Below are 25,822 nucleotides of genomic sequence, written 5' to 3'. Positions count from 1 at the left end.
GCTGTCAATCAAAGAAGCTCGGGTGTGGATGTAGATGGAAAACAAGCGGGTGGGATTGTGTAGTTAAATGATTGGCCCCGCCATGATGCACAGAGCACTTTAACTTGGTTTGAACAGTTATTCTGTGCTGTCAGACCCCTTTTTAATTCTGTCTTGTTCTGTTTGGTTTGGTTAAACCTTTGTCTGTCGTTTCTTTGCATTCTCTTTAGTTTTCTTGCCTTTTATTTGCTACACGCTGGTCCAGAGATGGACATGTCTGCAATCTATTGCACGCACAAATATTATCGCAGATCTTTTTTTCTTGTAAGAAGTCAACTTTTCTGTTTTTTTTTTTTTCCCTCTGGAAGAGCTAGTTAATATCTCATTGGATGTTACCCTTTATGTATGTGTTCAATTTCATACATGACATGTTCTACCTTTTTGTGGTCATGCTTGCCTGTCTATAATTACAGTATTTTGAGGACCAAAGGGCTAATGTGCTTCAGTGGCAAAGTGCTTGGTAAAGTTGGCCATGGGTGAAATGGCCAACCAGCCCCTCTATTGTTTGCTGTGTAAGAGCCTTTCTGTGGATGGGGGCGGCTACAAATTGACCTAATCAAAGAATTCCCCATATGCCTGTTTATAAGGCTTTGGGGTGTCTTTGTTTCTCACTCTGAATATTCCCTGCTTGCTCCCTTCCCTCTGACTCTCCCTCTCCTCCCCTGACAGACATCAACCTTAACTCTCCCAACAAAGGTTTGCTGTCAGACACTATGACGGACGTCCCAGTGGGCCCCGCAGGAGCCAGAGTGCCAGCTGATGCTGCTGGAGGAGTGCTGCCAGAGGGTTTGACTGAGGCCGAAGCTGAGGAACTACGCAGTGACCTTGTTAAGGTGCGTCATATACTGTTCATTAAAGGTGGGTTTCGCTCAAGAGATGCAACTTTTACATGAAGTTCCTAGTCTAAGGCTGTGTGCCCACGTTAGGCTACGTTCACATTTGCGTTGTGTGGTGCAGCGTCGGCGACGCAACGCACAACGCAAATGTAAACGCATGCACAACGCAGCGTTTTGTGACGCATGCGTCCACTTTTGCATGGTTTTTGGCGCAGAAAAAACTGCATCATGCAGCGTACTCTGCGCCCTGACGCATGCACCACAGTGACGCATGCGTCACAAAACGCAAGTGCAACGCATGTCCATGCGCCCCCCATGTTAAATATAGGGGCGCATGACGCATGCGTCGCCGCGGCTGCGCCTGACGCAACGCTAATGTGAACGTAGCCTTACAGATGAGGCTCAGGAATTTTATTGTGCGGATTTGTCACGTTTTTTGTGCGGATTTACTGCAGATTTTGTGCGGGTTTCTTGTGTTTTTTTTACCCCTGCGGATTTCTATAATGGAATGGGTACAAAAACGCTGCAGATCCGCAAAAAAGCGACATGCTACTACTTTTAATCTGCAGCGTTTCCGCACCATTAGCACAGTGTGTTTTTTTTTTTTTTTTCTTCTCATTGATTTACATTGTACGGTAACTCACTTGCGGATCTGCAGCATTTCTGCACAGTAATAAAATGTTGCGGATCCGCAGGCAGGAAATCTAACGTGTGCACATACCCTAAGGGTACGTTTCCACGTTCAGGAAACGCTGCGTGTTTGACGCTGTGTAGAGCCGCAGCGTCAAACACGCAGCGTCCAGATGTTACAGCATAGTGGAGGGGATTTCATGAAATCCTGTCTCCACTATGCATTAAAAGACGCATGCGGCAGACCCGCGGAAACGGACATGCGGCGCATCTTTTCAGAACGCAGCATGTCCTTACAATGCTGAAACAACGCAGGTGACCTGCCAGTGACCTCAGGTGCCGATTTGGTCAGGATTTTACCTGCGTAAAATCCTGACCAAATCCTGATGCAATCCTGACCGTGGACACATACCCTAAGGGTTTGCTTCAATTTACCCATCCATCCGTTTGTTTTTTTCTCTCCAGCGTGGTACCAACATGTTGGCGGTAAACCGATGATGGAACTTATTCCATAGATGTCTTTGGGATTGTTCTCATTCATTTTGCTCTGGATATGGTTCAGAATTACTAGTCCAGCTGTGGACGCCAGGCTGGTGCACATCTTTGTTTTCGTTGTGTGTAGCTCTGGCAGAAAAAGAAAATGACCAGATACTACTTGTGCATGGAAACAAGACCTAAACTTACACACAACTGTTTCATGCAAATACTGTTTAAAAGGAATACATAAGCACAAATCGGGGAAACCTTGTCATGGGTTTGAAAGCAGATCAGATTTTTAGGCAATGTGAGGATCACAGACCATTTGTGTTAATGAGCAGTGATGAGCAAGATATTGCCAAGGGTGCTCGGGTGTGCATCAGATATCGTGGATGCTCGAGTGAGATGTTCGCTTCAGCGCAAACTCTATTTCAGATGTTTGCGTCCAGATATTCCACGGCTGTTACAGCCACAAACATGCTGGAATTGCCTGACAAATGCATGCAATCCTGGCTTGTTTTATGGCTGTCGTAACAGCCGTGAAACATGCGGGGACGCGAACATGTCACTCGTGCACCTGCACTACTCGCTGCATTCCCGAGCACCCTCGTCAAACTCGAGTAATGAGCACTTACGCTCATCACTGTTAATGAACCCATGAACACTAGATTAAATTTAACCTACCCGCCAAGATCAGCAGGATAGGCAGATCGTCAAATGTGTATTGGGACCTCTCAACTCCCCAACAGAGAATGGGGGAAGTAGGGTAATGGCAATTGAAATTTTAACACTCCACTTCAAGAGCTGTCCATCTGATGGCTTTCTAATGTGTATTGGGGCATTTACTCCTCAGTATAGTAGATGTCCCCTTCAGTCTGACATCTGGTGGTCAATTGACATATTGTATCAATATTATCAAGATATGTTCGATGGTTGAAGTAAATGAGGCTTCAGCTCCCACTTTGGGCCTTTCTCTAATGAAGGAAAGGCTGATTGTGGGAGCTGAAACATCATTTACTTCAAGCACGGAATAAATCTTCTGCTTTTGCTTCTATGAGGTATTGAGATATATATATATGTATGTATGTATGTGTATGTGTGTATATGTGTGTGTATATATGTATGTGTGTGTGTATGTATGTATGTATGTGTATATATGTATGTGTGTGTGTATATATGTATGTGTGTGTGTATATATGTATGTGTGTGTGTATATATGTATGTGTGTGTGTATATATGTATGTGTGTGTGTATATATGTATGTATGTGTATATATGTATGTATGTGTATATATGTATGCATGTGTATATATGTATGTATGTGTATATATGTATATATCCATCCATATTCTCTAATTGTCCAGTAGATTGAGAGGCTTGCACCTGGATTAAACATGTTTATCAGGCAGTTCCACATCAATGCAGCTTAGATAATTAGATATTGAATATCACAGAAATATGAAGATGTCTCTGTTTTTAATCTGTAGGTGGAGGAGGAGATTCTTACTCTGCGGCAAGTTCTGGCTGCCAAGGAGCGTCATGCAGCAGAGCTGAAGAGAAAGCTGGGACAGACTCCTCTAAACCAACTGAAGCTCAACCTCTCCAAGAGTCTGCATGATGTCCAAATGTCTAATGCGTGAGTTGTCCCTTTTATCCCCAAGAGAGATGTTATAACTTGTAAAGTCTATTCATTTGTCTTTAAGGCTTAATGCAGTGGTGGCCAATCCTAAGAATATTATCAGTGGGGGACAGACTTTGATGCTGTATATTTGAACCATCAACATGTTTTTTCAACTCTGCAGCACGTCAATATTTTCAGTGTTTTTGCAGCATTTTACACCTATTCAAATGAATAGGAGAAAAAAAATCTGAAGAAAAATGTGTATTTTAAGTAGCGTTTTTTCTGCCAACATTTTTTTTTTTTTGTGCAAAAAAAAAAAAAAAGCCTTGATGTGTGCACATGCCCTAAGTCTATGCCACTTTACCTGTATCACATTGTTTATTTTTTTGTAAGAGTTTATGGATAATTATTGAATACATGGATTTGCCATTTAAAAATCCATCAGACTTTTTCAAACTTGCCTAGCGATTTTTTTTTTTTTTTTTTAAACTCATTTATTCCCCCCCCCTTATTGATGCAACGCAATAGTAAAGTCACAGGAGCAGGGATTACCATGGCATGTTGTGTTGCTTCGTCCATGCCATAACTTGAGAAAATGTGTCCTCTTTGCACCATTATGTTACCCCTCACAGGCTACTTCTGCATGATACACAGCTTTGTCATTACGAACCTGGTGTTCATTTTGTTCCAGTTACATTAAAACATCAGAGAAACTTGGAGAATGGAACGATAAAGTGACGCAGTCGGATGCGTGAGTCATTTTGGATCTGCTGTTCTCCTAGCTTTTACTGTAGGGGGCGCAAAATTTGCTTAAAGAATGTACGATTGACGTGTGTTGTTTATACTTTGCATATGGAATAACAATGTCTGCATATGATTTTTCTGTGATTTGGGAGTGTGGTGTTAATGATATTGAAACACTGGGGTCATGTATGAAAACTATGCTCTGAATGACACATTGGATGTGGGAAATTATACTTAAAGGGGTTGTCCCAAAATAATCTTTCCATCTATGGACAGGACATGGATTGCACTCGGCAACCTGTGTCCTGTGGATATATATAATTTTTTTTTGTATTTTAATGCATTGTTTTTTGGTGTCCCTTTGCAACACTGGCATGATGTTAGGAAAAAATATACCACAAACTGTGATTGCATAATTCATATAACATGTGGGAAAATAACTGCACATGGACTTTTGCAATTTTCTAAACTACTGTACCTTGAAGTGCAGTTCATAGGAATGGACATCTGGGACAAGTTGTGGGAGGGCAGCATGTATTTGCAGCTTTTTATTAGTTTTTCTGCATCGCTGACTACATGTTGACAGTACTGAAGCCAATAAGTGAGCTGAGCCGCTTGTGACATTAACTCTTAGCAGAGCCACTGATTGGCTGCAGTGTTGTTGACACGTCAGCACTGCAGTGTGTACAATGTATTTTCATGATTTTCTTGTGCTCCGGACCAATTGCTAAAAGCAATTATATCTAAATGAATGAGTGTTGTTGCCTGATGGTTCATGGTTGACAGTACTGTTGAGCATGCTAATAGCAACTCACTCTGCAAATCAGCCAAAGTCACATGAACTGAACAGTACGTGGTGAGAATGAGGAGAAAGCCTAGTAATTTGCACTTTGGTCAATATTGTGTGTGCATGTGGAATAGATTTAGATGCTCAGGATAAAGGCTGTGCAGTATGGCGCTGGCAGTGCGGCCGAAGCTCTTGTCACCTGTGGCTGGAAATTGGCTGTATGATGGAAAAAAAAAACCTCTGCTGCAAATGGCCACCGTGGTGGGCAGAGATTTAGCTGCCTGCAAATGGCCACAGTCTGGACCCCCTGAAGTGGCTGAAAAACTCAGCGGCCAGCTTCAGTTTTGTAATGGTTTAAGAAGCAAGTTGAAAACTGGGGTAAGGCCACAACTGGTGTTCATGTCACGGGCGTATCAGTCGACAGCCTTGTTTTGCTGGCTCAGCTGTTCCCATCCCTCCATCGCCCCTGCAAAATCAAATAATTAATAGTCAATTTGAAAACCAGAATGAAAACCAGAATGACATCTGGCTGCTGCAGTTCTCGGCCACGTTATGGCTACGTTACAGCTGTGATGTTACCGCCATGTTTGGCCTTACCTTTAATGGGTGTCTTTTTCCATCTGCTCATTTCCTGGCTTCTCATGCACTATCATACTATAATATGCTGCTAATTTTCTTTGCTAACTTACTACTTAAACTAACGTGGTTGTGGTGGTCCCAGAACGGCTTAAACCCTGTTTGTATGTATCCGGCTTAGACAATGCACAGGAGCCAAGTAGCCAGCTAAATGATTGGTGTTGACTAAATTGCTCATAAATTGTGCATTATTTTGTCCAGCCCTGGTCCGTTTGTGTCATATTTTGCACTTGCTCCTGCAGTCCTGCCTTTTGTGCAAATTTATATTCTTTGCATGTATTTCAGCTACAAGAAGACTCAGGAGACTCTCTCTACGGCTGGCCAAAAGACCACTGCTGCTCTGTCTACGATGGGCACTGCTATCTCCAGGAAATTTGGTGACATGAGGTAAATTTTATATTAATATATATCCCGTTCTGTACAGAATTGTGAACCTCGTCAGTGAAGAAATAAAAAAATATATATTTTTTTAATAAAAAATGAAGAAATTAAACAGGATTGTGTTCTGGACAGGACTTTAATTTGTAAAGTCTGTATTGAAAGTTTTCAGTTCCAAGTCTCGCAACACAGTTGTCCTGGCATACTGCAAAATTGCAGCCCATTCAACCATACAACATTTCGGCTGTGTACAGCCTTTCTCAAGGCTTGAGAAAGGCTGTGCACTGCTAAAACGTTGCTTCATCAGATGGGCAAATAAAGCCCTCTTTTTTTTCACCTGAATTTTTTTTTTAGAGTGCTGACTGCTTTTCTTGCATGATATTTATGTGACAACGGGATAGTTGTCTGGGAGGCCTTGCACCCATCTCTGGCTATACTAGATTCCTTGATAGGGCGTTGATTCAGGGAACTAGTCTGATTGCCGTATGTGGATTCGGGAAGGAATTTTTTCCCCAATGTGGAGCTTACTCTTTGCCACATGGGTTTTTTTTTCCTTCCTCTGGATCAACATGTTAAGTTAGGCTATGGGCTGAACTAGATGGACTTAAAGTCTTCCTTCAACCTTAATAACTGTTACTATGTTACTTGGTGCTGTTCCAGTATTGTTTATTCTAATATCACTTTCGGCCATGATTGCATATGCAGATTAATATAGTTATAGGAATGGACGAAATAATGGTTAGTGTTTATTTCATAACCCTTATTTCGTCCGGTTGCATAACTATATTAATCTGCATATACAATCGTGGTCGAAAATGTTAGCACCCTTGACATTGCTCCAGAAAATGAAGTATTTCTCCCAGAAAATGATTGCAATTAAAAATTGCAAGTTGGACATCCTTTCACACACAATGCCAAAAATGCCCAGACAAAATTGTTGGCAACCTCAACATAATGTTTGGTTGCACATCCTTTGGAATAAATGACTTAAATCAATCACTTTCTATAACAATCAACAAGCTTCTTACACCTCTCAACTTGAATTTTTGACCACTCTTGTTTTGCAAACTGCTCCAGGTCTCTCATATTTGAAAGGTGCCTCCTCCCAACAGCAATTTTAAGATCTCTTCCCAGGGGTTCAATGGGATTTGGGTCTGGACTTATTGCTGGCCACTTCTGAACTCTCTAGCACTTTGTTTCCAGGCATTTCTGGGTGCTTGTTTGGGGTCATTGTTCTGCTGGAAGATCCTTGACTTAAAACGCAAACCCAGTTTTGACGTTGGGAAATACAGTGAGACCCAAAATCCTTTGGTAATCTGCATATTTCATAATGCCTTACACCCAGTGCCAGAGGCAGCAAACCAACCCCAAAACATCTTTGAACTGCCACAATATTTGACTGTAGGTACTGTTAGTTTTTTTTGTAGGCTTGTGTATGTTTTGGCAAACTGTATTCTAGCTTTTTTATGTCTGTCAGCAGTGGGGTCCTCCTGGGTCTCCTACCATAACGTTTCATTTCATTGAAATGTTGACGGATAGTCCGCCCTGACACTGACACACCCTGAGCCTGCAGGGCAGCTTGAATTTCTTTGGATTTTGATTGGGGCTGCTTATCCACCATCCGGACTATCCTGCTTTGCAACCTTTCATCAATTCTTCTCTACCATCCACATCCAGAGAGATTAGCTACAGTGCCACGGTTGTAATCTTCTGGATTATGTTGTGCATCAGGGACGAAGGAACATCAAGAACTCTGGAGATTGGCTTGTAACCTTGAGATTGTTATTGTTCAACAATTTTGGTTCTTTAGTCCTCGCATAGTTCTCTTCTCTTTCTGTCCTCCGTGCTTAGTGTCGCAAAGATTGAGTAAACGTCTCCCTGTTTATCTGTTTTCATGTGTGATTTTTCATATTGCCCTCACCTGTTACTTGGCTACAGGTGAGTTTGAACGAGCATTACATGCTGAAACTATTATTTACTCCAAATTTTCGGAAAATGCCAACAACTTTGTCCTGCCTCTTTTGGGTGTTTTGTGTGAAATTGTCAAATTTGCCTTTTTCTTTTTTTTTTTTCCCCTCTTTCAGTACACACAAAGGAAGTAGGCATGTATAACAAAACATCTGTAATTGCAATAATTTTGTGGGAGAAATACTTCACTTTCTGGAATAATTTCAAGGGTGCCAACACCTTTGGCTATGACTGTATATGGTTAGTATGCAGGTTAATAGGGCTATATAACTTCACTGGCCGCAGAAATGAAAGTGCGGCACCTAGGACAAGATGAACTTTTTCACACAGGAGGCACTGACTTTCAGTCATACAGGTATGCCCAGAGCAAATACCGTCACCAATGACTATACAGTGAGCGGCAGCTGTAGGCACACCCCAACATTGACAGCTGATTCTGCCATGATGCACTGCATCAGTGCTGTGAGCAGTGACTGTAATTGCCTTGGACACACCTGTATGACTGAAAGCTGGCAACTACCAGAAGGAATGAAATTAATTTTAGATTCTGATGCTGGGCACCTACATAATGCTATTAACCTGTCGATAACGCCATTAACATGCAAATGTAGGGTAATCAGACCATACAGGTTCCCATTAACAATATTTTTTTATAAACCAGGATTTTCTGATTATTCTATTTGTGCATCACTGTGCCAGAAACATAATTGCTAATTTTTTTTTCCCCTTTATATAACAGTATATGAGGTTGTCTGTTTGAAAGAACAAATGTATTAATTGTACATAGGTTTAAAAATATATATTTAAATAAAACTGTTAAATTTAATTGCAAGTCTAACCTACCTTGAATTTTACTCTTGATGGTCGCATTAATTTTTTTGTGCTTTTGACATGTTTGTTATACCCATCAAGCACCTCAACAGGTATCTGAAGAACAAAAAGCTGGGTTATCAGAAGTGATGATTGTTCAGAGTGCACAATTGTTGCGGAATATTCGTAATGTCGTCTTAAATCATCAGAAGCCTGACCACTGAGTTCTGCACCTTATTCCCCAGTCACTTGAATGAGCAAGAAACTGCAGTATTCTGCAGCGGCTGAACAAATATCGGCTGATGGGTGGTGCTGCCAGGTGTCAGGCCCCCACCGATTTTGTATTGATAACCTATTTACAGGATAGGGCATCACTATAGAAGTCCCAGGCAACCATTTTAAGGTAAAACTGAGCAAAGTAAAATTGACCTACTGATGTTACTTAACACATCAGTGCCTGCATTTCTTTCAATCCAAGTTGTAGAGATCTGTTCAATCATTTTGACAAAAAAATTGCTTTGTTTTCATAACCTTTGGTAGCACTATAAATATACTGCAATATGTTGAGACATTTACTTTGCTGTGATTTAACAAAAAAAACCCTTCTTTTCACCCTTTCTTAATTGAATGTCTGTTTCTCTGCTGACACACTCCAGCCTGGTTATGGCTAGAGCAGCTTTTATGCCTCTGGAGATGATCGGAGGGTAAGAGTTTGTGTGCCTTGAGTTGCTCCTACTCCTCTGAATCAGCTATTTACCTTCCTATAAATTCTGTATTCATCACTGTAAGATCCAAAAATCTGCAGTCTGCATTTACATAAAATAAAAGGATTTTGTGAAAATTAAATGTCTTATCTGATAGTCTACCCACAGGAACACAATTTGGGGGGCTAATTGAAAGCTGCCTATAAAAATTAAATTATTTGATTGAATGTAAAGGTCATGGGTTGCTCAATGTACATTATGCACTTTTGCAGCCAATTTGTTAAGCTCCACTACATTTAAATGAAGTACTAATTTGTTTAAAGTCATTGGCTCCTATGCAGACCTATGTCTCCATTGTTACAGACTACAAACAAGCTTTCTATGGTCAAACTTGTAACTCCTTTCAGTTGTCTTCCTTTTCTCCTGATTAAGGCTGGCCACACACAAGAGCTTTCGACTGAACGTTCATTCGGCTGCCAGCTTTCTCTTCTGATTCCCTCATACACATGCACTTGTCTGAGCGTTTGCTTTCAGTGGGGAAAGAGAAGAAAGCCAATGCCATACACCTCTGGCAGCAGCTTGTCTTCCCTGAAAAGAAAATTATTGGGTTGGTAACTTCAATTGCTCAATGCCCAAAGTTTATCATCTCAAAGTTGTCATGTCTCACTTAAAGGGAATCGTCAATTCATACTGCCAAAACCGTGAGCAGCATGCATTGCAGGATTGCAGCCTATAGATTCTCTGAAATGCCACATTTCAGATGTTTTGCACACACATCCGTAGACTAGACTAGTCCAGCTCGACCCACCAATGTCTTGCCGTCTCCACTCAGGGAGAGACTTGTCAATCACCCAATGTAAGGAACAAAAATGTCACTGCATTTTTGTAGGGTGCTTAGATAGAATGTCATTCCATATATACAACATGAAAAAGGATTCGGCACTCACAAATTTGCAAAGAAGAAAACAAGTTTTATTTGAACTGCAAACCAGATAATGTAACATTTCACTCTGTAACCTAGACCTTCATCAGACACGGGTTTACATAAAAAAGAAATAAAAATAAAAATTTAAATGTCAAGATAATCACAGGCCGTGAAGGTCATGCAGAAACACCCGCTGTGATCTTTGTATCGAACAGCTTTGTTGTCACCGATCGTCCAGACAATGACACAATTGGCTGACTATTAACGTAGGAGGCCGAAGGCTGTCACCACTAAAAGGCTGGTTATTGGGGAAACTAACAATGAGTGTATGGTATATACACCTCTGATTCAAACGTGTGTAATATGTATATACCCCATATGATCATTGCTAACTCCACGATAACCCCAGACTACTCGCTGCCACCACCAGTCGGGTTTTATACAGGCTGACTGGAGGCCTGGTAGGTAGCTTATGGATTTCAGGGGTGTGGTGTACAGAACTACAAAATTTTATTTTTAATTCAAAGGGAGGCAGTGTTTATGAAACATATATAGAAGAGATTTTACAAATGAGACAAAACAATACAGCATATACAGTTGTAGAAAATTAAAGGGATTAACAAGAGAACTTGCTACACTGATTACATAGACGATTCAGTTTAGCCGAAGGAGAGCGCTTCGCTTTTGACCGTCCAGTAAACTGGATTCATGCGTACACAATGTGCATATCTCTACTTGAACGCAGATCATAATTCAACTTGATCTTTTATTGGCACCTGAGTTACACCCACACACCTCCCCCTTGATGACCTCAAGCAGGCTGGGTTGTGGACTGTCCTCAGCCCTTCAGGATTTTATGAAAATCCCAACTTATGCGATAATGCCACTCCGGATGACCACGGAAGTATGAGAATGCCGCCGTATTATTGATTAGGATTTTACGGTTAGCCAGACGCCTACCATGACATGGCTGGTGTCAGTGATTTGGCCATTATGGGGCTTATAGACAGGGGCTACAGTTATGAGAAAACATTCATGTTCTTCCACTCTTAGCCCTAAGGCCGAAAATGTATGTCCCATTACTATCAGATCCATGCAAACTTCTATATTCCATGTTTTCGTTCAGACACGTCTGCCAAAGATGCAGTATTTCCCTTACAGGGACAAAAAGCATATAGTGTAAATGTAGAACACTTCCTTTTGAAGCGACAATGTATTTCTTGGGGGCAGAAGGGTTCTTCCACTTCTGTTTCTATGCGTAAACACATGTACGCTATTGTTGCCCAAAAAGACCTTTTGTCTAATTACCTGTCCATTCGTAAGCGCAGTCTTCCTCACAAAAGGCATGTTGTTTCAGTCACTTGAACTTCATAAGGACTTTCTGCATTTTGGCTAAGACTACTCACTCCACTATATGTTAACTGTGTGCTACTATTATTAGAAGAGGTTAGTGGATTGTAAGCTCTTGGTTCCTTACTGCTAAACCGTGTGAGGTATTTGCATTAATCCTCTCGCTTCACAAAGGGCGACCTGCATGTTATTTAGGTTGGTTCACTTTACAACAGGGGTGTCAAACTGCATTCCTCAAGGGCTGCAAACAGGTCATGTTTTCAGGATTTCCTTGTATTGCACAGGTGATCATTTAATCACCTGCACAGAAGGATTCCAGCACCTTGTGCAATGAGAAGGAAATCTTGAAAACACGCATAGTTTGAGGCCCTCGAGGAATGCAGTTTGACACCCCTGCTTTACAATATAGGCAGTGCCCAGTCTATTCAAGGAGACTCACACTGTCAGCCTTCTCAATGTAAATTTGTATGGGGGGGGGGGGGGGGGGGGGAGTGCACTAGTCATAGATTTTTCATATATTTGACACAATACAATATGTATATGCAACAAAAGGGAAAAAAAAAACATTAAATACATGCAATGTCACACTTACTATGTTTAATTGTAACTGCAATGTGTATAGCGCACATGGTATTTTATGCCACAAGGTAAATTCAAAGACCATAATAGATTACAGTCCCTTACGGACCAAAAAGGGGTAATCAGACATAAAAAAAAAAAAATGTGCTAAGAAATGAAAGCATATTGTGATATCCAAAGAGTAGTATCTAAAAGCGGACACCAGGGGGAGGGAAAAAATAAGAAGATTGTAAATAAACAAAATAGAATGAACCCAAAGTCCCTTAGAATGGGAGTGAAAATAAATAATGAAAAACAAATATTTACTATAAGTTTACTAATTTGGTGACCACTAAAGGGAACAACATAAAAATTGATCGGCATAAAGAAAAGACCAGGCTTACTGGCTTGCCATCTAGAAACACCCATATACACACGAGGGAGAGACCTTTTGATCACCTACAGAGGCGTTGGCAGGCCAGGGGTGACTCTTCTCTGACTGTGGTCCATAACTGGATCTTCAAAGTATATTTTGTCTGAAAGGCCAAAGTATTTTGGGGATAGTATACATCTCTGAAATCCTGAAGTCAAGCTGCGATTCATGGGGTTCATGGTTTGGGCAGCATGAGATGCCTGATGGATTCCCTTTTGCGGAGGACAGGCTAACCATCTGTGTATGATTTAATGCTGTCTGCTATTTGGGCAGTATGAATCGCCTTATAAGTTCCCTTTAAATTGACAAGTTTGGCCGACTTTCGTCTACTGTTTGTAATTAACAGGAAACTGCAGAAGTAGACTACTGAAAAGGTTTGTTCGTATACTGTAAACTCCTAAACACATGGCTCTGCTTAGACACATGACAATTTTTAAGCAATGTGCAATAGAGCAATGAAAAACAATTTTTCATACTTTTTTAGAAGTGGTATAATAGGTGACCCAATTCCTGTCACCTTTATGGCAGGCGGTAGCATAATGTTGGGCCCTCACTGGTTTTGAATGTTCTGATAAACATAGACCTCTCGTTGTGTATGTAGGTTTTTTTTTTTATTGTCTTGGTGATTTATTTGGGGATACTGTGTTTCTGATTTTTGTCTGCACCTCCATTCCCTCCCAGGGCTCTCCCTTTCTCTCAGTCTTTTAGGTAAGAGGACCTGGCCTCTGTTCTGTGTTGTCCATTACACATAAATAGGGTGAATAGTCCTTGTACAGGGTGGGCCATTTATATGGATACACCTGGGTGGGCCATGTACATGGATACACCTAAATAAAATGGGAATGGTTGGTGATATCAACTTCCTGTTTGTGGCACATTAGTATATGGGAGGGGGGAAACTTTTCAAGATGGGTGGTGACCATGGCATCCAATTTGAAGTTGGCCATTTTTGAATGCAACTTTATAAATGGCCCACCCTGTATAATCAAGTTATTAATACACAAACCCAAAGTGCTATGTTACCATTGTCAGCCAGTTTAGGGGTATTTTTTCAAGGAAATGGCAAGAAAATGATTGCATTAATAACATTATACAGTAATATGGTATTGCAAGCAACATTTCCTCCATTATATAAGCACGACCAGTAAATATTCATATATTGTCTATTTTGCCTGTATTAGCAGTGCATTAACATTTACCAGAATAAGTGAGCACTGTTATTCATAAGCATTTATATTGTCCCTTTCATGCAAATAAAATAAGCTTATGCAGTTTAATATCTGAAGCAGCGTTCCACTCGTGATATAAAATTTCCACAAAAAATTCTCATACTTGCGATTCTTAAATATATGATGCATCAGCATTTTTTTTCCTGTTTTACATTATTCAGTAATCCTTATAGATGCATGTCATGCACTATTCTGTCCCTATGTGCTGTTGTGATTATCTCATTTTGTGGTTTATATGTATAGGATAGTTTCTGTATAGTCTGTCACTGTCCTTTTTGCTGGTACTTTGGTGGAGGCGATTTGTGTTGAATTCTGATGTATGCAACAAGCAGCCAGACCAAACACACAATATTGTATTGCACGAAGGGCACAATGAAAGATACTCAGTGAATTTGAGTTCAAATAATTTTCATCTGTTATGTCATGTAAGACTGGGGATGGGATGCCTGCTGTATTTCTCAAATGGAAGAGTGACCGGACCGTGTAGAAACACCCCCCCCCCCCCCCCATAATCACTACTTTGCCTCATATCTCCATGCTCTGATCTCCACAAAGATCCTTATGGGAGGATGATAGTATAGTTATTTTATATAACTCTTAATATCACACAAAACTCTTCCTATTACTTACCAATACTTTTTATTACTATTGCCGATGCTTATAATCTTAGCATTTACTGCGATAAAGGCAAATTAATATGGGTAGCTCGAAAACTAGTGAACTCGGATTGCGCCCTATCATGGGATGATTTTGGATATTTCAAGCTAACACTGGCGATTACTGACTGCTTGGTTGCTGTCCACATATGTGCTGTCCTATAGTCACCTCTATTCACTAACTCTGATTTCTGCTCCCACATGCCTTCCGAGTAGCAGTTATTCAATCCGCCACTCTATAAGCATGCCGGCAATGAGGTAATGTATAACCACAGGGTTCAGGCTGTAATTGCATGTTCTAAATGTTTCAGGGTAATTTGAGTCGGCATTTCTTAAAGCCTATGCTTTGCACACATTACGGAAAATACTGTGTTTTTATTTTGTCTGTGTGTTAGGGCATATAAAAATTGTGGAGTATACCAATAAGATGCACTGCTGACATTGTAATGTGTAGAAAAGCATCTAACTAGTTTCGATAAGCCCCACCATAATTTTATTGGCTGTGTAGATGCATGATGAGGGTGTGTGGAAAAAAAACCAGAATTGAGGTGTTTTCAATACTCTGTTGTAGGTGTCCAGAAAGGTTTTGGTGTATATGTCAAACATATCCTTAAAGTTTTATTCATCCAAACGATGTCAATAGTTTTGTTTTGGGATCCATTGGTTTGGTATATTTTGACACCGATTTCATTGAAGATGTATGGAACAGCGTAGTATGCTGCACTTTTCCAAACAGATGCTTTAAGCAGTAAGCATTGGTATACCATTGTGTATCTATATGTTTCACATGTCAATGGAATCCATCCTGATTTAAATAGACAGTAACCTGCATTGGTAAAAGCATCTATTTTTGTTTGAAAATTTGTATATAAAACAGTTATTACAATGTTCTTCATGCTTAATATTAATGCCTATACTGACCTTATTTTCTTCCTTCTTTTGTAGAAACTCAGCCACCTTTAAATCCTTTGAAGAACGTGTCGTGAATTTAAAGGTAAGAGAATGAGTGCCTCATCCCTATGTACAACTAGTTCTGGTAAAGTAGCCACAAAATAATTGGTGTGTGTATGATGCATGTTGTCAAATATTACACTAAAACACCCCACAAAAATTGGATGTCATACGACTTTATGAACTTTCTAAATGGTTTTGTTTCAAATTCAACCTCTTATTTGACTAAATCAATAGCAATCTGTCACCAGAACAGTTTTTCATTTTAGACAAGAACTGTTATAGACATACTGAACTAGACTGCACTATGGGGAACACTAAAGAGCCTTCCGAAGAACCAACAGTGGGACTGTAAAATAGTGTCGAAGTGCATTTCATCATGGAGGCGTGATTAATACTTCCTCACAATTTTTCAGGAGGATTGTACTTAATTACATAATAGCACAATGTTTTTTTTTTTCTTTCTTTCCAGCCCAGGGGATCTACAGACGGAGAAAATGGCAGTCAGAATTTGCACTCTCCAGACAAACCACAAGATTCTTCTCCATTCTAGATCATATTTGTCATGTTACCTTCAATTTCTGTTTACCCGTTTTGTCCTGTAGCAACCTCATCATCTCAAAGCCCTAAGGGCTGTCAGCAAACAAAAATAACACTAACCTTTGCCCCTGAAATGAGGTGATTCTGTATGAAAATTTGAATATTCCCATACCTTTTCCTTTAGAACTGGATTTTCTATGTTGAATTATACCTAAAGCAATATAGCGTTTCAAAATGGTTTTTCCTGCCTAGGAGGAGAACCTTTAGCTAAAAATGGCATTGATTGGAAAAAAATTGTGCTAATGATTGTATTGCTATCCATTTAGACCTTTTATTATGCAACCAATTTTATTCAAAGTGTATAGATCAATAACATGTCCGTTTACCCAAGGATGAGCGTAACAACACTTTTTAACATTCACAAAACTGAACTGTATAATTCTATGCACGGCCTATAGGTAGTGCTAGTCCATTTTACCTTTTAGCTGATCAGTACCAACGCCATATATACTGTACTTAGAGGGTGTGGCAGATTTATTACAGCCCTATCCCCTTAACTTGATCAGCTTTTGTTTATTGGGTTATATATTTTTTACTTTCATGGTCATCTGAAGTGATCTAGAAATTTTTTGTGTAGTTGATCCTAAGAGTTCATTCCTGGAACTTTTCAATAAAATGTAAGGAAGGGTTGGTGTGTTTTTTCTTATTTGAAGAGGTTGATTTTTTTCTTTTTTTTTTTCTTTTTGGTATAGGGAGCCAACAGATTTAGAGGATTTTTTTTTTTATTTCCTCAAAGCCAGTTCCAAAAGGGGTAACTCATGAGAGGACAGACTGACTGCCTCACATGACACATACCTTTTAAAGAGAACCTATCTTCATTAAATTGCAATCCAATCTGCAGGCATCCTATTGTAGAATAGGGGGAGCTGAGTAGATTGATACATAATTTGTAAGAAAATATTAAGTGTATCCTGGGTTGTAGTAATGTAATTGTTTTTAGTCCAGTAGGCGGTCCTATCAGTGACTGACAGCTTTCTTTGTTTGTGTATACAGAAATAACTGTCAATCACTGATAGGACTGCCCACTGGATCAAAAATAAGAGAAGAGGTTTAAATGAGTAAACCACAAGTTATCCTGAATATTTTCACACCAAACTATAGATCAGTCTACTCTGCTCTGACATAAATCCTGCAGATAGGACCACATTTTTTGGTGACGTGTTCCCTTTAACAAAGTCCTTAACACTGTCTTAAACTGTGTAAAACTACAACTGAGGGGGGTTTTTTTTCTCCTTTTCGTAATTACAGAAAAAAAAAAACAGTGCGTCACAGCTGTAAAATGTGAATACACCCTTAAAGGCTTGAACGCCATTGACCCAATTAAGGCATCCTTTGCTTTTGGTTAGTTATCATTTCATATACCTCTGTTGAATAAAATCACGGTATGCCTCTAGAAGTCTGCCTCTCAGATCTGCTATATATAAAGCTTGTCATTAAGCCCCTACAGTAGTTAACCACCAATGTAATTGCACCATAATTTTGATATTTTTGTTTGTAGAATTTGAACACTATGGGAGAGCGGGTACAGATAGAAATTCAACATACAGCTCTTCAGTTACTGCCAGGCCTTATTGTAAGACCTAGCAATCGCGGTCTTGTAAATATATGACATATTGATATTAATGCTGCAGATATCTTGCATACTCTACAGAATCTTACTATTCCTTTGTTTTGGTGTGATTCACCTGCTGTTTTTTGGGGCTCGAGTTTACAATGCTTTCTGCACTTAACAGCTGGACACTCTAAGAATGTCTTGTGTCTTTGCAGGAAAATAAGTGAATGCAGAATACTTGCAACTGCTTTCAAAAGGTCTGTCACCTCTCTGATACTTGAAACTGCTCTGCTGCAAATGCCCTCGGCTGCCCGAGTGGAGAAATGCAAAGAAAAAAAAAAATAAAAAAAAAAAATAAAGTGCACACATAAAATTATATACCATTCTAGCATTTTCTGTGGGTCGTATTAACGATTGCTTGTGCGATGTACATGCTTGATGTATCACTTCATTGTATTTTTTTGCTAATAAAGGGCATATTTAACTGTTGACTGTAAACAGCAGAGATGGGGTCTGTCCACAGAGCCTGCAGTGTCAGAGGAAAACTTGAGGAGGATTTTATGACTCATAAGAATCATAAACTGCCATGTAAAAACCATTGTGATTTTTTTTTTTTTTTTTTTATGTAGACTTGCCTATGTCTGGAATGGTGCAGCAGACTATGCTCTGCCATACAGCTGAAAAAAAGGTTTACTGACATATGGCCAAAGGATACATTTTTGGCTTCCATCAAGTAAATGGGGCCTATTTGATCTATGTCAGTGGAGTTTTCTTGACATCAGCAGCATCCAGTGTGAATTCAAAGTTAGTAATGACGTCATTTCACAAGGAACAAGGAGATGCAGAGATGAGGTTTTTTGGTACCTCATTCCACAGTACTGTCATGAACTTCTAAAAATTAATTTGTGATCATTGCATCTACTAGGTAGGTGACAGATATAGGTTCAAGAAACAAGCCAAAACGTGGTGTTTGTATTTTAAATCTGAGGCAATGTAACTTACCAACGAAAACTGGCTTAGGGGAAGGTCACAAGAAAGGATGGCCGTAAGATATATGTTGTGTGCACAAGTGTCGTGTCATTGTAGTAAGTACTGTAGTTAGGAGTCACACATAAGTACAAGTATGTGAATGCTATATTTGGACATTTCTCGCCAACTCAAGAGGCAGAGGCAGTTTTTTTGAAGACCCAAATAAAATGTGTTTCTAATGCGCATAGGCGATTGTGCATGTTAAATAGAAAGTGAACATGTCTTCCTATTTTTGAGAAAACATTTGTTTAGAGAAATGTAAGACTGCAGCAACAAACGACAGTCACTATTGCTTAAGGCAGAAAGTGTAACTTAACAAACCTGGAATATTTATGCCTCTGCTCACATCCTGTTCATTTGTTGTCTGCTTTGTTAAATGTACCGTAATCATGTCATTGTTTCCAATTTATCACTGTGACACATATAACCAAAGCATTGAAATTGTGCTAATACCTGCAAACTCCTGATTATCCACTAGGGGGCTACCTCCTGTCCCACCGCAGCACTGATGGAGGGGGTGAGTTGGCGTTTAACAGTTTCGTCGGAGGGGTGCAACCTATAGACTTAACTGCTGCGGGCCTTATGTTCTTCATACTCATCGCACTGCAAAAGGGGAGAATCCAGGGATTTTCTGTTCTTTCCCTATGTCAACAGTGGATGCAGAGCTATGTCAATAAAATATTTACTAGTAGAATCAGTGTGTCCTGTTTTTCTTGCACATATTTATGTATTTGAATAACTAATTTTATGGAAACAAATGTGTTTATTGACCTCTGTAAATGCTGTATATTGATGCTTTGAGAGGTTTACCGTACTTTTCCGTCTAGAAGACGCATTTTTTTCCCCAAAAAATTGAGGAAAATGGGGGGTGCGTCTTATAGTTGGAATGCAGGGTGGCGGCGGCAGAGGTGCGGGGATGGTGAGGCGCGGTTTTTTACCACTATCATGAAGTACAATATGTCTCGATAAAACAATGTCAGAATCACCGGGATTCGTTGAAGCGTTCCAGAGTTATAACCTCATAAAGGGACAGTGGTCAGAATTGTAAAAATTAGCCTGGTCATTAACGTGCAAACCACACTTTGGGGTAAAGGGGTTAAGCATGCCATCATACATCCATTACTTAAAAAACCATCCCTCGACCAAAACTGTGCCGCTAACCATAGACCTGTCTCTAATCTTCATCTCTAAACTCCTCGAACGCCTGGTCCACTCCCGCCTTATCCACCATCTCTCAGATAACTCTCTTCTCGACCCTCTTCAATCTGGTTTCCGATCTTTACACTCTACTGAAACTGCCCTCACTAAAGTCTCTAATGATCTACTAACAGTTAAATCTAATGGTCACTACTCCATGCTAATTCTCTTGGATCTCTCCGCAGCATTCGACACTGTGGATCATCAACTCCTCCTCACTATGCTTCACTCCATCGGCCTCAAGGACACCACTCTCTCCTGGTTCTCCTATCTGTCTGCTCTTTCACTGAATCTCTTGCTGGTTCCCCTTCCTCATCTTCCCCTTACTGTTGGGGTTCCTCAAGGATCAGTCCTAGGCCCCCTCCTCTTCGTATACCGCCCCAGGGTCCTGGTCGTCACAGTAGCTTTGCTTTCCTCACGGGGAGAGTGATGTTACGCTTGGAAGCGATGAAGGACAACTCTCATAAGGTAATCACAATGCACACAGCATGTTCACACTCCAGGCCACAAGGGGAAGCTTTTGATTATATATATATATTTTTTTTTTTGGAGGGAAAGTTAGAAAAGTGCCAGGAAGCAGAGACTGGAGCAGTCTGAGGCAGGAAGAACGTATGACGTGCTGTGCAGCCGCGAGAAAGTGCTGCAGCTCCTGGATAGATACAGAAGGAAAGGATATCGTTCAGTGAGAGTGAAGGAGAGCGAGGCGCAGGCGAAGACACCAGGGGGAGGACAGCAGCGAGTAGATAGTCTCCCTGGCAAAGCGCAGATAACTGGTAGCCGGCACACCAAGGTTGTAAAGGACTCTAAGACTTACATCAGAAACTGGCAGGATAGCTGAATTTCAAGTTACCTGTCCGCCACACACACCTGAAGACACAATAACACACAGAGCCGGGGGCGTGATAAGAGTCCCTGTAAAAAGGCTCGAGTTACCTGTCATACAGGTATTGTCCTATCCTATATGGGGGACAGAGAGAACTGAGGACCTTAACTGGATTCGCTTTCAAGCTGGCCGGACCCTGCCTGCCCTGTGATCTGGCTGCCTGAAGTCTTCAGTAAACCAGGTAAAGAGACTGCAAACCTGTGTCCTCGTTCTTTACTGCTCCATTCACTATCTTCCATCTACACACCAGGATCCCTGGGGATATACTTCACCTGTGGGAAGTTACACCATCTAGCTGCCATAACATCACCCCAGAGGACCCCTTAAAGCAGCGTCGGTCCCCATTGACCGAATACCACAGATGGCGTCACAAACATAAACTTTTACATGAGCACCCAGGGCCACGGACCGAGTCGCCACCGTGACATCTCCCTGTGAACACCGGACGCGGTACCCCACGGCCCTGGTGGGCGACTCACAATCAGTAGATTTTGGTTCCAGTACCATCTCTATGCTGATGACATCAAATTAGACACTTCTCTTGATATCATGGCTGCCTTTTTAGAAAACACCAGCGATTGTCTTACCGCTGTCTCTAACATTATGTCCTCCCTCTGTCTGAAACTGAACCTGTAAAAAACCGAACTCATGTTTTCTCCCTCTACTATCCTACCTTTGCCTGACATTGCCATCTCCGTGTGTGGTTCCACCATTACTCCCAAGCAACATGCCCGCTGCCTTGGGGTCATACTTGATTCCGAGCTTTCATTCACCCCACACATCCGATCACTGGCTCGCTCTTGTTATCTGCACCTCAAAAACATTTATAGAATTCAACCTTTTCTTACTTTCGACTGGAAAAACTCTTACGGTTTCTCTTATTCATTCTTGTCTGGACTATTGTAACTCTCTACTAATCGGCCTCCTTACCAAACTTTCCCCTCTCCAATCTGTCCTGAATGCTGCAGCCAGGATCATATTCCTCACCAACCGTTATACAGATGCCTCTACCTTGTGCCAGTCATTACACTGGTTACCCATCCACTCCAGAATCCAGTACAAACTTATTACCCTCATCCACAACGCACTCCATGGATTAGCACCACCCTACATCTCCTCCCTGGTCTCAGCCTACCACCCTACCCATGCTCTCCGTTCTGCTAATGACCTGAGGTTAACATCCTCAATAATCAGAACCTCCCACTCCCATCTCCAAGACTTTTCATGTTCTGCACCAATTCTTTGGAATGCACCACCCAGGTTAATACAATTAACCCCCAATCCCCAGTTTTAAGCGTGCCCTAAAAACGCATTTGTTCAGACTGGCCTACTGCCTCAACGCATTAACCTAACTATCCCAATGTGGCCCATTCAAAAAACTTAAACCATAATCAGGTTCCTCGCATCATGTTCTCATATGTTTTATGCATTTAATAGCTCTCTGTGTCTGTACTGTTACATATTTATCCAAACAACAAAAGCAATTGTTACCATCCACCTCGTGTCTCCCCTTTTTCCTCATAGTTTGTAAGTTTGCGAGCAGTGCCCTCATTCCTCTTGGTATGTTTTGATCTGTGTTTATTGTTATGCTATAATGTCTATTGTCTGTACAAGTCCCCTCTGTAATGTAAGGTGCTGCGGAATGTGTTGGCGCTATATAAATAATTATTATAATGCATCAGGCGAGTGTCAAAAGTGGAGTGTACCTCCGCAAAAATCTTTATCAAGTAAGCTTTTTGGCACAGAGTACGCGGCAGATGAGTTGTGTCAAGTCCTTGTTCTGTCCATTTTGGCACAGCTGGATATAACTGCCATTGAAACTCGAAAGGTTGCAAAATTTTTGCAACTTATTAGTGTTATACCAGATATCTGGCAAAAACACTTGAGTAATGGGAGCCATAGCGCCTATAAGGCTATGTACACTGCAATACAGACTCCAACTCTGCAAACGTAAGCTCTTGAGCAACTTTTTGTAGCACAATTTTAGGTTTAACAGTCGTGCTTTAGCTACATGTAAGAAACTAATCATTTATAGAGCAGTTATCACACAATAGGTTAATATACTTCAATGATGTACACTGTGTTCCAAATTATTATGCAAATAATATTTCCTCTAAATTACCTATCTGAATTGCAGTCATTGTTATTTTCCAGTCATCTACTATTCTAGTATAATTGCAATATTTTGGAACAAACTGCCTATGAAAACAGTATCTTTTTTAAAAAAATAAACACTCAACATGCATGTTCCAAATTATTATGCACAGCAGAGTTTAACTTTTTTTTATTTTGAACAAAAAAATGATCAATTGTGAAGTTATAAGCATTATCAGCTTATTACAAAATGAAATCAGTTTTCAAGTGAAAACTTTATTCTAGGTGATGATACATTTGCACATAGGACCCCTTGTTCGAAAGAAGCTTCTGAACGCTCTCGTCCATTGAATTTGTCAGTTTTTGGATGGTTTCTGCTTCAATTGTTTTGCATGTGGACAGAATACCCTCCCAGAGCTGTTGCTTAGATGTGAACTGCCTCCCGCCATCATAGACACTCCTTTTGATGATGCTCCAGAGGTTCTCAATGGGGTTGAGGTCAGGGGAAGATGGTGGCCACACCATAAGTTTGTCCTCTTTTATGCCCATAGCAGCCAGAGATGCAGATGTGTTTTTTGCAGCATGAGACAGTGCATTATCATGCATGAAAATGATCTTGCTGCGGAAAGCACGGTTCTTCCTCTTGAACCATGGCAGCAAGTGTTGTTTTAGAAACGCCACATAGATTATGGAGTTCATCTTTACCCCTTCAGGGATCATAAAGGGGCCGACAATCTCTCTCCCCATGATTCCAGCCCAAAACATTACTCCACCTCCTCCTTGTTGGCGCCTTAGCAGTGTGTTCATGGGGTGTCCATCAACCAGTCATCCTCCACTCCATCCATCTGGACCATCGAGCGTTGCACGGCGCTCATCGGTGAACAAAACAGTTTGGAAGTCAGTCTTCATGTATCGTTTGGCCCACTGGGGCCGTTTCTGCTTGTGTGCAGTGGATAGAGGTGGTCGACAGGATGGCTTACGCACCTCTGAAGGACCCTGTATCTTGTTGTTCTGGGGACGTTGGAGGCACCAGCAACTTCAAACACTTGTCTGCTGCTATGACAAGGCATTTTTGCAGCTGCTCTTTTAACCTTAAGCAATTGCCTGTTGGAAAGAATCCTCAATTTTTCCTTATCAGCACGCACACGTGTGTGCTGGGAATCAGCTACATACTTCTTGATTGTGCGATGATCACGATGAAGTGTCTTGGCAATGTTGATTGTAGTCATGCCTTGACCTAAATACTCCACAATTTGTTGCTTCTCAGCAGCCGACACATCCTTTTTCTTTCCCATTTTGGCAAAAAATGTAGGCTGCTTAATAATGTGGAACAGCCTTCTTAAGTAGTCTTGCCTTTATTTGGACACACCTGCCAAACTAATTTGCACAGGTATCTGCAATTGCTTTCAATGATATAGAGAGCCCTGACACACATCACCATCAATGAGTTTAAATGACAAACAAATTCTAACCTTATCACTCCTAAACTCTTTGTGCATAATAATTTGGAACACAGTGTAGTTACAAATTAAACTGTAACAGAAAAAATATTTTCTAACCCTCTTTTTGCTTTCTGTCCAATAAAATAATCAGTTGTGCCAACAAATAAATTTCTTAGTTATCAGATGACAAATAATACATTTTCTTATATATAACCATAATAATAATGTGCATCACATACAAAATAATTAAACTATATATAAACACTAAAGTATAAAAGTATACACATTATAAAATGTGAAAATTGGGATCCTAGCTACAACAGCTCAGGATCTCAATGGGTTAAGTATAGGCTTGCTCTATAGTTACACCTCTCTTTGGGGCTAGCTAGCGTGGGTGTGGATTAAGAGCAAGGTTAAATCATTCTACAAAACATGAAGACAGATATTCTCACAGGATGTGCTTAGTCTATATAATTATGTTCAAAATATATTTAGTACAGTCTATTTTTTTTTTTTGTGTTGAGTACATTAAACACATTATTTTTAGAGCCAGCAGGGGGTGGTGGTACAACACTTCAACATGTGACCGACAATGCTACAGTAACTTCCCTGGTGGTCTAGTGGTTAGGATTCGGCGCTCTCACCGCCGCGGCCCGGGTTCGATTCCCGGTCAGGGAATGTTGTTGTTTTTTTTTTTTCTCCCATTTGTAAATTAATATTTTCAAACATATATCACTATACATTACCTCAGGACACATAATTTTTCTTGTAATCTCATCTTTAAAGAAAAGCTAACTGAATTTATGAAAGCAACTGTTCCAACATAAAAGAAATATATTCGAAACCACGCCTGTTCCTGCAAATGAACACAAAGATGTTTAGACCTGTGAATAGTTAAAAACATGTCATCCATTTTCTGAAGGGGTTTATATCAAATATGCATAATTAGGGAAATTTATTTTCTTTTTGCTATCGTGGCTTGTAATGCTTGAGGATAAAGTTAGCAACTGAAATTCAAGGCTGATAACCAAAGAGGCACTGGATTTCTAAAGTGCAGAGTGCTGCAATCTTCTTCTGACACCCATGAATAGTTAGTATCAAAAGTTGTTCCTAATACAGCTGCTGTAAAAACACTATAGGGCGATTGTTAAGATGTTTAAAAAAAACGGTAATTAGTCTTACCGGTAATTGTATTTCCAGGAATCCATCCTGACAGCACCATGGAGGACGTCCTTCTTATCCATAGTGGGACAGGAAACCACGAGAGTTTAAAAGGACCCTCCCTCTTCGACCC

General features: G+C 40.5%; 1 protein-coding gene and 1 non-coding gene across 12 annotated transcripts in view; both read left to right on the top strand.

The window, feature by feature from the left end:
* TPD52L2 (TPD52 like 2) overlaps positions 1-19,606 on the top strand; it is a 53,829-nt gene extending 34,223 nt beyond the window's left edge. For 3 of the 11 annotated variants that reach the window (XM_077252990.1, XM_077252983.1, XM_077252991.1), the window contains exons 2-9: positions 709-872; positions 3,469-3,617; positions 4,294-4,353; positions 6,055-6,156; positions 13,577-13,603; positions 14,997-15,038; positions 15,726-15,774; positions 16,204-16,959. In XM_077252990.1, the coding sequence (XP_077109105.1) occupies positions 753-872; positions 3,469-3,617; positions 4,294-4,353; positions 6,055-6,156; positions 13,577-13,603; positions 14,997-15,038; positions 15,726-15,774; positions 16,204-16,284 (630 nt within the window). In that variant the 5' untranslated portion in view covers positions 709-752 and the 3' untranslated portion in view covers positions 16,285-16,959. Of the gene's footprint in view, positions 1-708; positions 873-3,468; positions 3,618-4,293; positions 4,354-6,054; positions 6,157-13,576; positions 13,604-14,996; positions 15,039-15,725; positions 15,775-16,203 lie in introns of all 11 variants that reach the window. The other 8 variants (XM_077252988.1, XM_077252985.1, XM_077252984.1 and 5 more) reach the window with 8 other exon arrangements.
* Positions 19,607-25,134: 5,528 nt separating this feature from the next.
* TRNAE-CUC (transfer RNA glutamic acid (anticodon CUC)) lies at positions 25,135-25,206 on the top strand. The gene has a single exon. It is a non-coding gene; the product is annotated as a tRNA-Glu (tRNA).
* The last annotated feature ends 616 nt before the right edge of the window (positions 25,207-25,822 follow it).

Source organism: Ranitomeya variabilis, chromosome 4 (genome assembly GCF_051348905.1).
Source record: "Ranitomeya variabilis isolate aRanVar5 chromosome 4, aRanVar5.hap1, whole genome shotgun sequence".
Classification (NCBI taxonomy): Eukaryota; Metazoa; Chordata; class Amphibia; order Anura; family Dendrobatidae; genus Ranitomeya; species Ranitomeya variabilis.
Note: the sequence above shows the minus strand (reverse complement) of the source record. Positions and strands in the feature narration are given on the sequence as shown.